The following is a 16,114-nucleotide window of genomic DNA, read 5'->3' as shown; positions in this document are numbered from 1 at the left end:
ACATCAGGGACCGTGACACACTTTTTCACAGAATCATGGCTCTTTCCAGAAATAATGTCCCAGTCAATACAGCCAGTTGTGTTCTCAGTACATCGCGCAGACAGAAATAAAGAACTCTCCGGGAAGAAGACAGACAGGGGTGTATGTTTCATGATTAACTACTCATGGTGGGATTGTGATAAAGTACAGAATCAAGTCATTTTGTTCACCAACGAAAGGTAACTGAACGGAAAACTGGGACGGAATCAAGGAATTTTCTATAAATTTGGCTGAAAGATTTATTTTTATTTTTATCAAAAGTAAGCCTAATATATTCTAGTAACCTAAATGACAACTGTAAAGTTACAGACAAGTAGGCATAGAGAAATACTTCCATTTTCGATTGGCGTGTTTTGATAGGGGGTCGGTCAGGTTTAGGACCCTTACGTCACCTCACAACTTGGCTGTCACTGAGAAACTTGTAGAAGAGGCCGTCTATGACGGCCAAGAAGTAAACTATGAGTCAGGTGATAAGCTGTTTTGAAAATTCTGTCAGCGTACTATTGATTGGACCCGTAAAAATGTGTGATGACCACTTAAAATCTAAAGCCCATGTGAAGAACAAGGAAAAGCACCGTGTTAGCCAGAGCATGCCTCTTCAAACTACCATTACTAGTGCAAGCGCATTTGCAGATTTAAGACAATTTATTTCAGGACTTTGTGGCTGTGTGCACCGAGTCTGACATCCCCTTAGAAAAGCGAAGAAAGCTACGGCTGTTTCGAGTGAAGCATTGCAAACAGGGAGGAGCGTTGCCCGAAAATGAGAGCAGCCTCGGTCAAACTCACCTGCCCTGTGTGTTCGACCAACATATGACTGTCGTTCTACAAAAGAGCCGTGGGAAGAGGTTTGGGGTGGTTGTTGACAAGACAGATGCAAGGGATTGCAGCGGTCTAAACATTGTCATTGATGAGTTAATTTAACAGCCCATTGATATACCGTTGCATTAGCCTACATTTACATTCTGCAATGTGAATTGTCCGCAAGCAAATTGTGATATTCCAAACAACGAGCTATCGTGGTGAAATATAACGATGTACGTCAGCTAAATGGAGAGGCAGACAGCTGCTAACTATCGCTGTATCTATAGTGTGTTTACACTTGAAATGACTTATTTTGTCACTCATTTTAGGTTAAAACAGTTTTTCCTTATCTTTCATTGCAGGTGTTGAAAACCAGTACTTTCTGGTGGATGTCATTTTCATGGACAGAAGCAACTACTCAACGTTTTCCCAAGCTATACTAGCTATACTCCCTCCAAGCTATACTCCCTCCAAGCAACGATCTGAACCTGAATGATGCCTGGGCAGTCACAGATAATGCCTCCTACTGCCTGAAGGCATACAAGGAGGTTCTGAAAGGAGTGATGCCCAACAGTGTCCATGTAACCGGTCTCTGCCACGTCATCAATCTGGTGGGTGAGACCTGGCAGCACTACAAATACTTCTGAAGTTGCATCACTTGTGACATGGATGAGAGGTCTTCTTCAAGAAGCCTGCCAGAAAGAGAAGATGGGTGAGCTTCCTCATTATGAAGAAGTTTGTGCAGGCCAAGACTCCTCCAAAAGCAGTGATCTCCAGGTGAAATAGCTCCAGGTGAAGTACCATGCACAGCATGTTCATCTGTACAGAGTTTTTGTTGGCAGAAAAGTCATCATCCCAGGCAGTCACAAACATCCTCAGCCAGCTGGAAACAGAGGAGAAGGTGCAGGCCTTCACTGTTAAGCTAACCTTCATCTCAGAGGGCTGCTCCAAACTGATGACAGCTCTATCAATCCTGGAAGGAACCAGTGTCTGCATACAATGTCATGGAGGATCTGGGCTCTTATCTAGTGAATGGAACGGCAAAAACATGTGGGTATGGTGCCAAAGCAGATGAGCTATTGAGAAGGATGGGGATTGGAGAGAGGAGGGAGGTGCTTGACCATCTCCATGATGCATTCCACTTGGCCTTCAAAGTTCTCAAAGCACTGGGACACACATCAAGCCAGAGAGGTCTACAGGCTGGCTAGGGTGTTCAATCTTAGGCAGGCTCCAGCCATGGAAAAGCAGATTGAAGCCTACACACAACTGAAACCCATAGCAAGCCCACCAACCGAGCTCAGTGAATAATGGATTGCCTATCACCACTGTGTGTCCAGGGAGCACTCACCTGCTTTGGAGCTTGCGGATTACTAGAGGGGCCTGAGTGCAAGATTCCCAAGAGTTGCAGAAGTGGCAGTGCCCTACATCTACTTCCCCATCAGTTCAGTCAACAGAGGAGTTTCAGCAAATACAAGACTCTACTCACAAACAAGCGAGAGGCACTCACCGAGCTAAACACAGAGGCTGACAATCATGTACCTCAATGGAGATATCTGTGATAGAAGGAAAACTTACAATGGACAGACATAGGAGCTCATAAGGTCGCTCCATAGGTTTTGCCTATTGCTGCATTATTGCCTAGATTCTTGCATTCAAGGTCTCTTCACAGTCCCCACATCCAGAGCAGACTATCGGAGGCGCACAGTACTACATAGAGCCATGACTACATGGAACTCTATTCCACATCAGGTAACGGATGCAAGCAGAAATATATATATATATATATAAATAAATAAAAGATAAATACACACATTATGGAACAGCAGGGACTGTGAAGCAACAAAAACATAGACACAGACATGCATTCACACACAATAACATACGCACTACAAACACACGTGCACATGGATTTTGTACTGTAGATATGTGGTAGTGGTAGCTACCAAAACTCAAACCAGCCACACACACATCATATTCAAGTCAATAGAACACCTAACATCACACACATTGTATAGAGGCACTGTACAGCTAAACCCCCCAAAAAACAAGAATCAACGTTGTCCAGGTCATTGATCGTATTAAAAAAACCTCTACTCGCAACTTCAAGGAGAAACACACTAGATTGTATTGGGAATGCACATAGTGTGTTGTGAAATCTGTGAATGTATTGTAATGTTTTTAAAATTGTATAAACTGCCTTAATTTTGCTCAACCCCAGGAAGAGTTGCTTCTGCCTTGGCATCAGTTAATGGGGATCCATAATAAATACATCTGCTAAATGTGTATGTGACAAATAACATTTGATACACAAGCCATGTCTCAAGGCTTACAAATAATTTGTTAACCTGTCTCCTCCCCTTCATCTCCACTGATTGAAGTGGATTTAACGAGTGACATTAATAAGGGAACATAGCTTTCACCTCAATTCACTTGGTCAGAATGTGTCATGGAAAGAGCGGGTGTTAATGTTTTGTCCACTCATTTGGGTATGTAAAATAATGTATTGTGCAGAAAATTACCATCCATCCTTCAGAATACAAATCTCAGTAGGATGGGAGGTCTTGGAGGCAGTGATGGTCAGATGTTTCTCCACAGAGCCACGAGCACCATGGATCTCCTGCACATCTAGTATCCAGTAGCGGTTGTGCAGCCCAGTGGTCAGAATAACATGGTCTGGGATGCCTTTCTTTTTACTGGTTAGTGAAAAACAAGAAAAGGGTAATTTCATCTGCACAAATATCACTCCATACCAGAAAAAAGGCATTTCAGGCACACAAAAAAAAATCTATTCAATTTTTTTTTGAGACTATGCCTAGTAAGTTAGATGTGCTCATCATACCCAACATTGGATTTCTCCTCAGTGTTACTGAAGATCTCATCCATTGTGTCATCAAAACAGTTGTCCTCCAGCCCCTCCAGGTGGTTTTCTGATGTTCCTCCTTTCCCATCAGTGCCACGGTCTCTGACAGCACTGTTTTCAACTTCCATTAAGCTCTTATTGGTATTGGGTGGACAGGGAAGGATAGTTTTTACACTACTAGGCTTCTCAAAGCTAGTAGAGATCACATGCCCACCGCTTGTATTCAAGTCTGTAGGGCAGCCATTATATTCTGTGGCATCTTTCTGTTCTGTAATGACCGTAAAAGCACACTCTTCACATTCACTCAAGCTGCTGGGGAGAGAGCTCTCATTAGAGGACAAGGACGAAGCTCTTTTGACAGACAGTGGCTTTAATGATGGCATGACGTTTCTAATCTTCTCCTTGGCACCTGATGTCAATACACTGTAACCTAAGTGTATCTGACCAGCCTTGGATGGCTTTCTACCATTCACAGCTTTGACAACTAGGCCTGTGCCCTGCTGGAATTTAGTACCTTTGGAGTTTTGAGTGTCACCAATGACCTGCAAGCATTCGCTCAGGAATTCCTCTCCATGAAGGAGAGGCTTCCGCAAAGGGCTAATAGAGGGCCTCTTTACTGGCATGGTTTTGGGACGCTTGGCAACCTGCAAGTCATCGGGACTGAACAGTCTTTTCACAGAGCAACGTTGCATGTTACTGTTCTTGGTGCTCGTCTGTACCCGAGGTGGGGGACTGATCTTACTCCTCAGGGAGAACATAGCTGCATTGGGAGAATTTTCCCTTAAGCTGACCCCTCTGGAGCACGGGCTGCGGCAGATAGGAGAGAGATGCCCATCTTCAGGCTTTCTGGCAGGGTGAGAGGTTCTGATCTGGCTGTCGGGGGTCTCTGGGACAGATAAGAGGTCAAAAGACAGGGGAGAATTTTCAATGCCTCCCAGGACACTGCGCTGGTTAGAGGTGACATTTGACGAGTCCATCTCAGTTATGCTGCATATAGTTCTCTTTGAGGGAGGCGTTGACTCCTGAAACCAACACAAGGTCAGACTTAAGTTTGTCAACAATTGTACAGAGTGAGGATAATTCAATAAGAAATGGTAAAGGCGTCAGCATGCTTCAGTTCAGTTGGTGCCTAGCCAACTCTGCTAACCGAACAAGTGTTCACATGCTCCCTTAAAAAGAAAAGAAAAGAAAAATTCGAGAAAAAAGCAGCAATAATAACATCCATTGAGACGCCATAGCCAGTACACACTTCTTCTAAATAGTCAGAATTAATCTAACTCAATAAATCTGTCATTCATTTTGATGTTTTGCAGAAGGGGAGTAGGCTTTCCCTGAAATTCTGCTTGCCTCCAGAAAAAAATGTGCGCCCAAACAGCGGAATAAACTCACCCGAGTCCAAAAGAAAAATATCATAGTATATGCCAAACTCTACCGGCTGTGAAGCATGTGGACGCCTTAACTCAAAGGACAATGCAATGGGGGGGGGGGTCACCTTGAGTTTGTTTGGGTAGAAAAATGAAGAGAGTGTCTTCTGATGGCCTCCAATTACCTATCGTTGGGACAAATTACAACAAATTAGCATAGAGCCTTTGTGGTGTTAGGGTAAAGGGGATACCTCGTCAGTTGTACAACAATGCACGTCTTTCGCATTTAACCCAACCCCTCTGAATCAGTTATCATATCGTAACGAGACCAAAATATCCACAGGAAAGTATTAAACTGATTTGGTAAAGAAGCTGGTACTAGTGCGCTCAGACTTCTGTCACATAAAGCATGTGCAAAATCATGTAACACATGCACGAGCTGCTAGTATGTATGAATTTCATGCATGCATTTACATTGTGTGCGCATGCTTCAGGTGAAATCTGAATGCACTACCAGCATTTTGAAAAGTATGTTTGGTAATACTTTTCTTGTGGATATTTCACCTCAAATTTCCAGCAGCACCCCCCCCCCCCACATTTATTTAACCTTTTTGGGATAGGGGGCAGCATTTTCACATTTGGATGAATAGCGTGCCCAGTGAACTGCCTCCTACTCTGTCCCAGATGCTAATATATGCATATTATTATTAGTATTGGATAGAAAACACTCTGAAGTTTCTAAAACTGTTTGAATGATCTCTGAGTATAACAGAACTCATATGGCAGGTTAAAACCCGAGACAAATCCAACCAGGAAGTGGGACATCAGAGGTTTGTAGTTCTTCAAAGCTTGGCCTACAGCTTCCACTAGATGTCAACCATCTTTAGAAACTTGAATGAGGATTATACTATAAAGGAGGGGCTCATGAGACCTCTGAGTCAGTGGTCTGGCAGAGTGCCTTGGTCTCATGACGTGCGCTCCCGACAGAGTTACCTCTCGTTCCAGTGCTTTTCTTCAGACAAAGGAATTCTCCAGTTGGAACATTATTGATGTTTTATGTTAAAAACATCCTAAAGATTGATTCCATACATCGTTTGACATGTTTCTAAAGGACTAACGGAACTTTGGGTTTGTGTCTGGACGAAGTGCATGCGCCTCATGAAGATGGATTACTGGGCTGAACACTTGTTGTTAGCATGGCTATTTGGACATAAGGAGACTTTATGGAACAAATCAGTAATTTATTGTCGAACTGGGATTCCTGGGAGTGCCTTTGATGAAGATCAAAGGTAAGTGAATATTTATGGTGTTATTTCTAACTTTGTTCAAAATGGCAGATATTCCTCTGGCTGTTTTGGGTTCTGAGCTCAGTTCTCAGATTATGCTTTTTCCGTCAAGTTTATTTGAAATCTGACACAGCGGTTGCATTAAGGAGAAGTATATTTTTTATTCTGTGAATAACAATTGTATCTTTTATCAATGCTTATTATGAGTATTTCTGCAAAATCACCAGATGTTTTGGAATCAAAACATTACTGCACGTAATGCGCCAATATAAACAGATTTTTGGATATAAATATGCACACTATTGATCAAAACATACATGTATTATGTAACATGATGTCCTATGAGTGTCATCTGATGAAGAGCAAAGGTTAATGATTAATTTAATCTATATTTCTGTTTTTGTGACTCCTATCTTTGGCTGGAAAAATGGCTGTTTTTCTGACTTGGCTATAACCTAACATAATCATATGTTGTGCTTTCGCTGTAAAGCATTTTTGAAATCGGACACTATGGGTAGATTAACAAGATGTTTGTCTTTCATTTGCTGTATTGGACATGTTAATGTGTGAAAGTTACATATTTCCCCCCCAAAAAAATTGAATTTCACACGCTGCCTTTTCAGCAGAATGTTGTCGAGGGGGTTCCGCTACCTAGAAAGGTTAACCAGGTAGGCTAGCTGAGAACAAGTTCTCAATTACAACTGCGACCTGGCCAAGAAAAAGCAAAGCAGTGCGACAGAGTTACACATGGAATAAACAGTATCAATAACACAATAGAGAAAGTATATATACAGTGTGTGCAAATGAGGTAGCATAAGGGGGCTGAAGCAATAAATAGACCATAGTGGCGAAATTATTACAGTATGGCAAATTAAACACTGGGGTGATAGAGGGGCAGGAGATGAGTGTGCAAGTAGCGGTACTGAGGTGCAAAGGAGCAAAATAAATAACAATATGAGGTAGTTGGATGGGCTATTTAAAGGTGCAGTGATCTGCTCTGACAGCTGGTGCTTAAAGCTAGTGAGGGAGAGATGAGTCTCCAGCTTCAGTGATAATTGCAGTTCGTTCCAGTCATTGGAAGCAGAGAACTGGAAGGAAAGGCGGCCGAAGGAAAAAATTGGCTTTGGGAGTGACTAGTGAAATACACCTGCTGGAGCCCATGCTGCTATGGTGACCAGTGAGCTGAGATAAGTTGGGCCTTTACCGAGCATTGACTTATAGATGACCTGGAGCCAGTTGGTTTGGCAACGGATATGAAGCCAGGGCCAGCCAACGAAAGCATACAGGTCGCAGTGGTGGGTAGTATATGGGGCTTTGGTGACAAAATGGATTGCACTGTGATAGACTGCATCCAATTTGCTGAGTAGTGTTGGAAGCTATTTTGTAAATGACATCGCCGAAGTCAAGGATCGGTATGATAGTCCGTTTTACAAGGGTATGTTTAGCAGCATGAGTGAAGGATGCTTGTTGCGAAATAGAAAGCTGATTTGAGATTTAGTTTTGGATTGGAGATGCTTAACGTGAGTCTGGAAGGAGAGTTCAGTCTAACCAGACACCTAGGTATTTGTAGTTGTCCACATATTCTAAGTCAGAACCATCCAGAATAGTGATGCTGGATGGGTGGGTAGGTGTGGGCAGCAATCGATTTAAGAACACACTAAGTTTTGCTTGCATTTAAGCGCAGTTGGAGGCCACGGAAGGAGAGTTGTATGGCATTGAAGCTCGTCTGGAAGTTAGTGTCCAAAGTAGAGGTTGACCGATTATGATTATGCAACGCTGACACCGATTATTGGAGGACCAAAAAAGCAGATATAGATTAATCGGACGATTTTTTTTTGTGATTGTATTTATTTGTAATAATGACAATTACAACAATACTGAATGAACACTTATTTTAACTTACTACAGCGGGGGGGTATTTAGTCAGTCAAAAATTGTGCAAGTTCTCCCACTTAAAAAGATGAGAGAGACCTGTAATTTTCATCATAGGTACACTTCAACTATGACTGGCAAAATTAGGGGGGGAAAAAAATCCAGAAAATCACATTTTAGGATTTTTTATGAATTTATTTGCAAGTGATGGTGGAAAATAAGTATTTGGTCACCTACAAACAAGCAAGATTGCTGGCTCTCACAGACCTGTAACAACTACTTTAACCTCTTGATTCTAGCCATCCCGGATTGTGAATACAGCCTCAAGCTCATTACCATAACACAACGTTAACTATTCATGAAAATCGCAAATGAAATAAATATGCTAGCTCTAAAGCTTAGCCTTTTGTTAACAACACTGTCATCTCAGATTTTCTAAATATGCTTTTCAACCATAGCAAAACAAGCATTTGTGTAAGATTATTGATAGCTAGCGTAGCATTTAGCGTAGCATTCAGCGGGCAACATTTTCACAAAAACAAGAAAAGCATTCAAATAAAATCATTTACCTTTGAAGAACTTCGGATGTTTTCAATGAGGAGACTCAGATAGCAAATGTTCCGTTTTTCCAAAAATATTCTTTGTGTAGGAGAAATCGCTCCGTTTTGTTCATCACGTTTGGCTATCAAAAAAAGTTTAAAAAATTCAGTCATCAAAACGCCAAACTTTTTTCCAAATTAACTCCATAATATCGACTGAAACATGGTAAACGTTGTTTAGAATCAATCCTCAAGGTGTTTTTCACATATCTCTTCAATGATATATCGTTCGTGGAAATCTGCTCTCTCCTCTGAATCACATGGAAGAATGCTTGCAGCTGGAGATTACGCACCAATATCGAAAAAGGACACCGGGCGGACACCTGGTAAATGTAGTCTCTTATGGCCAATCTTCCAATGATATGCCTACAAACACGTCACAATGCTGCAGACACCTTGGGGAAAAGGCAGAAAGTGTAGGCTCGTTCAGGGCGCATTCACAGCCATATAAGGAGACAATGGAAAACAGCGCCTCAAAGATTTTGCTAATTTCCTGTTTGAAGTTTCATCTTGGTTTCACCTGTAGCATCAGTTCTGTGGCACTCACAGACAATATCTTTGCAGTTTTGGAAACGTCAGAGTGTCAATTATATGCATAGTCGAGCATCTTTTCGTGACAAAATATCTTGTTTAAAACGGGAACGTTTTTTCATCCAAAAATGAAATACTGCCCCTAGTGTTCCAAGAGGTTAAGAGGCTCTTCTGTCCTCCACTCATTATCTGTATTAATGGCACCTGTTTGAACTTGTTATCAGTATAAACGACACCTGTCCACAACCTCAAACAGTCACACTCCAAACTCCACTATGGCCAAGACCAAAGAGCTGTCTAAAGACACCAGAAACAAAATTATAGACCTGCACCAGGCTGGGAAGACTGAATCTGCAATAGGTAAGCAGCTTGGTTTGAAGAAATCAACTGTGGGAGCAATTATTAGGAAATGAAAGACATACAAGACCACTGATAGTCTCCCTCGATCTGGGGCTCCACGCAAGATCTCACCTCGTTGGGGTCAAAATGATCACTAGTACAATGAGCAAAAATCCCAGAACCACACGGGGGGACCAAGTGAATGACCTGCAGAGAGCTGGGACCAAAGTAACAAAGCCGACCATCAGTAACACAATACACCGCCAGGGACTCAAATCCTGCAGTGCCAGACGTGTCCCTCTGCTTAAGCCAAAACATGTCCAGGCCCGTCTGAAGTTTGCTAGAAAGCATTTAGATGATCCAGAAGAAGCTTGGGAGAATGTCATATGGTCAGATGAAACCAAAATATAACTTTTTGGTAATATCTCAACTCGTCGTGTTTGGAGGACAAAGAATGCTGAGTTGCATCCAAAGAACACCATACCTACTGTGAAGCATGGGGATGGAAACATCATGCTTTGGGGCTGTTTTTCAACAAAGGGACAAGGACGACTGATCCGTGTAAAGGAAAGAATGAATGGGGCCATGTATCGTGAGATTTTGAGTGAAAACCTCCTTCCATCAGCAAGGGCATTGAAGATGAAATGTGGCTGGGTCTTTCAGCATGACAATGATCCCAAACAAACCACCCAGGCAACGAAGAAGTGGCTTCGTAAGAAACATTTCAAGGTCCTGGTGTGGCCTAGCCAGTCTCCAGATCTCAACCCCATAGAAAATCTTTGGAGGGAGTTGAAAGTCTGTTCCAGCAACAGCCCCAAAACATCACTGCTCTATAGGAGATCTGCATGGAAGAATGGGCCAGAATACCAGCAACAGTGTGTGAAAACCTTGTGAAGACTTACAGAAAATGTTTGACCTCTGTCATTGCCAACAAAGGGTATATAACAAAGTATTGAGAAACTTTTGTTATTGACCAAATACTTATTTTCCACCATAATTTGCAAATAAATTCAATAAAAATCCTACAATGTGATTTTCTGGATTTTTTTCTTCTCATTTTGTCTGTCATAGTTGAAGTGTACCTATGATGAAAATTACAGGTCTCATCTTTTTAAGTGGGAAAACTTGCACAATTGGTGGCTGACTAAATACTTTTTTGCCCCTCTGTATAATACATCAATAAAATCAATTTAGCGTCAAATAAATAATAAAACGTGTGCAATTTGGTTTAAATAATGCAAAAACAAAGTGTTGAAGAAGAAAGTAAAAGTGCAATATGTGCTATGTAAGAAAGCTAACGTTTCAGTTCCTTGCTCAGAACATGAGAACATGTGAAAGCTGGTGGTTCCTTTTAACATGAGTCTTCAATATTCCCAGGTAAGACGTTTTAGGTTGTAGTTAATACAGGACAATTTCCCTCTATACCATTTGTATTTCATTAACCTTTGACTATTGGATGTTCTTATAGGCACTTTAGTATTGCCAGTGTAACAGTATAGCTTCCGTCCCTCTCCTCGCTCCTCCCTGGGCTCGAACCAGCAACACAGCGACAACAGCCACCCTCGAAGCAGCGTTACCCATGCAGAGCAAGGGGAACAACCACTTCAAGGCTCAGAGCGAGTGACGTTTGAAACACTATTAGCACGCGCTAACTAGCTAGCCATTTCACTTCGGTCACACCAGCCTCATCTCGGGAGTTGATAGGCTTGAAGTCATAAACAGCACAATGCTTGACGCACAACAAAGAGCTGCTGGCAAAATGCCCGAAAGTGTTGTTTGAATTAATGTTTACGCACCTGATTCTGCCTACCACCGCTCAGTCAGATACTTGCATGCTCAGTCAGATTATATGCAACGCAGGACACGCTAGATATTACCATCAACCACGTGTAGTTAACGAGTGACTATGATTGATTGTTTTTTATAAGATAAGTTTAACTAGCTAGCAAATTACCTTGACTTACTGCATTCGCATAACACTCCTTGTGGAGTCCAACGAGAGAGAGGCAGGTCGTTATTGCGTTGGCCTAGTTAACTGTTGCAAGGTTGCAAGATTGGATCCCCGAGCTGACAAGGTCAAAATCTGTCTTTCTGCCCCTGAACGAGGCAGTTAACCTATTTGGGATAGGGGGCAGCATTTTCACTTTTGGATAAATAGCATGCCCAATTTCAAATTCCTGCTACTCATGCCAAGAATATAAGATATGCATATTATTAGTAGATTTGGATAGAAAACCCTGAAGTTTAAAACTGTTTGAATCATGTCTGTGAGTATAACAGAACTTATGTTGCAGTCAAAACACCAAGGACTAAACTTTCGGATTTTCTTTTTTAGGTCTCCGTCTGCTCAGTGGTTCTCGTTGGCAAACGATATTTCTTAGGAACTGGTTTTCAGTTCCTACCGCTTCCACTGGATGTCACCAGTCTTTTGAATTTGGTTGAGGTTATTCATTTGTGCATTGAAGAAGTAGGCCATCTAGGAACTGCGTAACACTGTTAAGACTTGAAAAGTAGCATGGTTTGTGGTCTTCCTGTTTTTAACACAGATAAACCCGTCTACAATTTGATCGATTATTAACGTTTAAAAATACCTAAAGTTGTATCACAAAAGTAGTTTGAAATATTTTAGCCAAGTTTATAGGCAACTTTTGAAATATTTTGTAGTGAACGTTGCTCATTTTGGAAGCAGTTTTTTTCTGGATCAAACGCGCTTTATAAATTAACATTGATATATATGGACGGAATTAATCGAACAAAAGGACCAATTGTGATGTATATGGGACATATTGGAGTGCCAACAAAAGAAGCTCGTCAAAGGTAATACATGTTTTATATTTTATTTGTGCGTTTTGTGTAGCGCCTGCAGGGCTGAAATATGCTACCCTCTTTGTTTACTGTTGTGCTATCATCAGATAATAGCTTCTTATGCTTTTGCCAAAAAGCCTTTTTAAAATCTGACATGTTGGCTGGATTCACAACGAGTGTAGCTTTAATTGAGTATCTTACGTGTGATTTAATGAAAGTTTGATTTTTATATAATTTTTAAAAATTTGCCCAGCTGCATTTTCCCTGTTTTTTGCCCAAGTGGCACGCAACAATCCCCTATACCGTAAGAAGTTAACCCACCATTCCTAGGCCGTCATTGAAAATAAGAATGTGTTCTTAACTGACTTGCCTAGTTAAATAAAGATCATAGGTGTAAAAAAAAAAAAAAAAAAAAAAAAAAAAAAAAAAAAAGTGTCCAAAAATACAGATTTCCGATTGTTATGAAAACACGAAATCGGCCCTAATTAAAGCGGCAATTCCGATTAATCGGTCGACCTTTAGTCCAAAGCATAAGGACCAACCACCCAGACAACCAGTAGAGGAAGTAATTAAATGTACAACTAGGTCAGAAAATTACATACACTTAGGTTTGAGTCATTAAAACTCATTTTTCAACCACTCCACAAATTTCTTGTTAATAAACTATAGCTTTGGGAAGTCAGTTAGGACATCTACTTTGTGCATGACACAAGTAATTTTTCCACCAATTGTTTACATACATATTATTTCACTTATTGCCTTCATATCATAGGCCTGCAGTAGCTAAAGTTGAATAATAGACATACCATACTAAACGTTGACAAACACTTAAACTTTATTAGGGTAATATCAGAAGTCAGTCAAGCAATTGTTTATAAGTAAATTATAAACTGGGTGGTTCGAGGCCTGAATGCTGAAAGCCGTGGTATATCAGACCATATACCACGGGTATGACCCCAAAAATATTTATGTTGGTTACCAGTTTCTAAAAGCAAAAAGTCATATCGGTGGTTTGTGGTATTTGGCCAATATACCATGGCTAAGGGCTGTGTCCAGGCACTCTGCGTTGCGCATAAGAACAGCCCTTAGCTGTGGTATATTAGCCATATGCCACACCCCCTCGGGCCTTATTGCTTAAATAATGCCCAGTTTACATTGTGACGCATTTCATTAAGCCATACAGCATCTACACCTCCTCTGACCTTTTTGCTTAAATACAATCAGAAGAGAAAATGTAAACAAGGTAAACACACACATTACCCTGAGCCCAATAGAAAAAAAACACCCTCCCCAAAGCAAAAACAAATACATTTGACAACCCTTGGATCATCCCCTCCCCCAGTAAATTTTGATATTTCACTTACCTGTTGCAGTTTAGCACAGATCCATACATTTATGAGTTCCTCTATTGACAAAACTACACTTTCTGAGTTAGGCTTATACACAGGTGTTCGGGGAATGCAAGCCGTTTAGCATCCTAGACCTTGCTGTCTATCTCCGACATTTGCAACATTGTTTCAATATTCAAATTCGATCTCTAGCTGTCCCATAGTAATGAACATGGTTGGGACGAGAGCGAGAGGAAGGCAGCGTTTCTCAGCTAGTTGAAATCATGAATCAGCTGCCATCATTTTTATGGATGTACCCAAATAAATGTCACTAGAGAACAGCTTATGCAAATGTAGCTACTGTTGTTACGTGACTGTAAGTTAGCTGTAGTTGGCTAGCTAGCAAGGGATAAGAACGTTGCCAGCCTGGATGGCAATGGAACATTTAGAATGAATGACTGGGTCGCGTCCATAGATACAGAACAAAAAGACTGAACGACTGGGTTGTGTCTGGCAACCGAACCTATAGAACGAACGACCAGGGTAGCAACCCTATATTTGGTTTGGGACTATATCTTGTGGAAGGATGAAAAAGTATGAATACATATCAAAATAAAGTTTAATTAAAATATGGCAATCATTATTTGAATATGTTGGTAACCAATTGTATAAAAGTGGTAATGACGTCAAAGCCGGCGTTTGGAAGATATATTGGCACAGTTTGCAACTTTCAGGCATTATCACTTAATTGTGTACGTCTGTAAGTTGTTGTTTATATGTATGTATATATACACAAAAATGCAATCAAAATAATTGATACACACCTTGTTAGGGTGAGTGTACCCAAAAGGCCATATATCAATTTTACAGCACGTTTATGGAAAACAGACGGAAGTTGAGGTGACCATCTGATGTTAAAATGCCTGCAGTAACTTGTGGAATAGACAACGGCTGGCATGCACTTTTAACCAATCAGCATTCATGATTATACCCCCTTTGTAATAACTCAATAAATCATTCGATTTTTCCATCGTGTTAATGATGGCGGATTAATTTACTTTAATATCATTTTTTTCAAGATATGAGAATCGTCCACCCCCATGTTTTAGAATATGCACAAGGTGTCTCAATTCAACCGTTAGTTTTTTGAAAATAATTTCTTGCTGATATGAAAGGTCCTTATGTTTACAAAACCATACCAAGTGACGCGTGTTAATGTTCAGACTGAACCTCTGGGCTTTTAACAAATCTCCCCCATGCAGAAGACGACTTAGTCCAATGGCTGATTTAGCTATGTGTAGTGTAATGGAACTTAGAGTCATGAAGAGCTACGGGAAACCCTGCGAGCTAGCGAGCTAACGTTACGTATTCATGTGACAAACTATTACTTTTACATGCATCATAAAAATATGCAAATACTCACAGAGTTCTTCTTTGACTTGGTCCTCTGCATTGTAACGTTAGAGATCTGACGGCGTGCATGTGTGTTTGGATGATAGCTAACTTAGATGACTAGCTTGAGATAGCTGCAGCTAACCTGAGTGGCTAAATTACTTTAGTTAACGTTATTGGTTTTAGTCAACGCAAGCTTACATATTTCGTTAGCTAGTTCCTAGATGGAAACGTATTACTTCACTAATCACACGTACATCTCAAATGCCTACCGGTTACATATATAAAGGGAGCCAACCTCGTCAAAAGACTTGGCTAGCCAGCTATTTCAGGTTATTTCATTCATTGCGTTCATTCTTATTTTTCGCGCTAAAAGCATTAATGGTAGTTAGAATCAAGACACTCCCACTCCATAATATTTTCTTCTTCTTGTGAGTTTTATGGCAGACTACAGACCAAAATGGTGTATTACCGCCGCTAACTGGACGGGGTTGAAAAAAAACAAGGTAAAAAATAAAACCAATACGTGATAGGGAAAATGTACTTAACCAACCCAAAATAAAACAATAAAACAAATACATTGACAAAACCAAAACCCCCAAAGCTCCCACTTCTTCCTTACCTCAAATCTTCATATCTCCCTTCACAGACACAAACTCCACTGCTGAGAAGTCTTTCAGTCCCAGGAACCGTTCTGCCACATCCACAATGATACTGTATATATTTTCCTGGACTTCCTCTCCATCTTGGCAGTGCCATGTGGCACACCAGAACTTTTCCGAATAATTTATTTAGTGGTAATAACCTCCATCTCATCTGATCCATACAGCAAACCATCAATTTCCGGCAATTTTTTTCCCAGAGATTAAATAGGGGTTATTTTCAAGTATTGTCATAG

The 16,114-nt window shown here is 40.8% G+C and overlaps 1 protein-coding gene across 3 annotated transcripts in view; it reads right to left on the bottom strand.

Moving 5' to 3' along the window:
• The window catches only part of dna2 (DNA replication helicase/nuclease 2), a 29,709-nt gene extending 14,106 nt beyond the window's left edge, over positions 1-15,603 (bottom strand). Inside the window, exons 1-4 of one of the 3 annotated variants that reach the window (XM_064933784.1) lie at positions 15,248-15,603; positions 5,193-5,249; positions 3,680-4,722; positions 3,360-3,533 (exon numbers count right to left, since the gene is read on the bottom strand). In XM_064933784.1, coding sequence (XP_064789856.1) covers positions 3,360-3,533; positions 3,680-4,722; positions 5,193-5,249; positions 15,248-15,277 — 1,304 coding nt within the window. In that variant the 5' untranslated portion in view covers positions 15,278-15,603. The remainder of the gene's footprint in view (positions 1-3,359; positions 3,534-3,679; positions 4,723-5,192; positions 5,250-15,247) is intronic. The other 2 variants (XM_064933785.1, XM_064933786.1) reach the window with 2 other exon arrangements.
• Between the last annotated feature and the right edge of the window lie 511 nt (positions 15,604-16,114).

Source organism: Oncorhynchus masou, chromosome 24 (assembly GCF_036934945.1).
Source record: "Oncorhynchus masou masou isolate Uvic2021 chromosome 24, UVic_Omas_1.1, whole genome shotgun sequence".
NCBI classification, from domain to species: domain Eukaryota; kingdom Metazoa; phylum Chordata; class Actinopteri; order Salmoniformes; family Salmonidae; genus Oncorhynchus; species Oncorhynchus masou.
The sequence above is the reverse complement of the archived record's forward strand: the minus strand, read 5'-3'. Positions and strand labels throughout refer to the sequence as shown.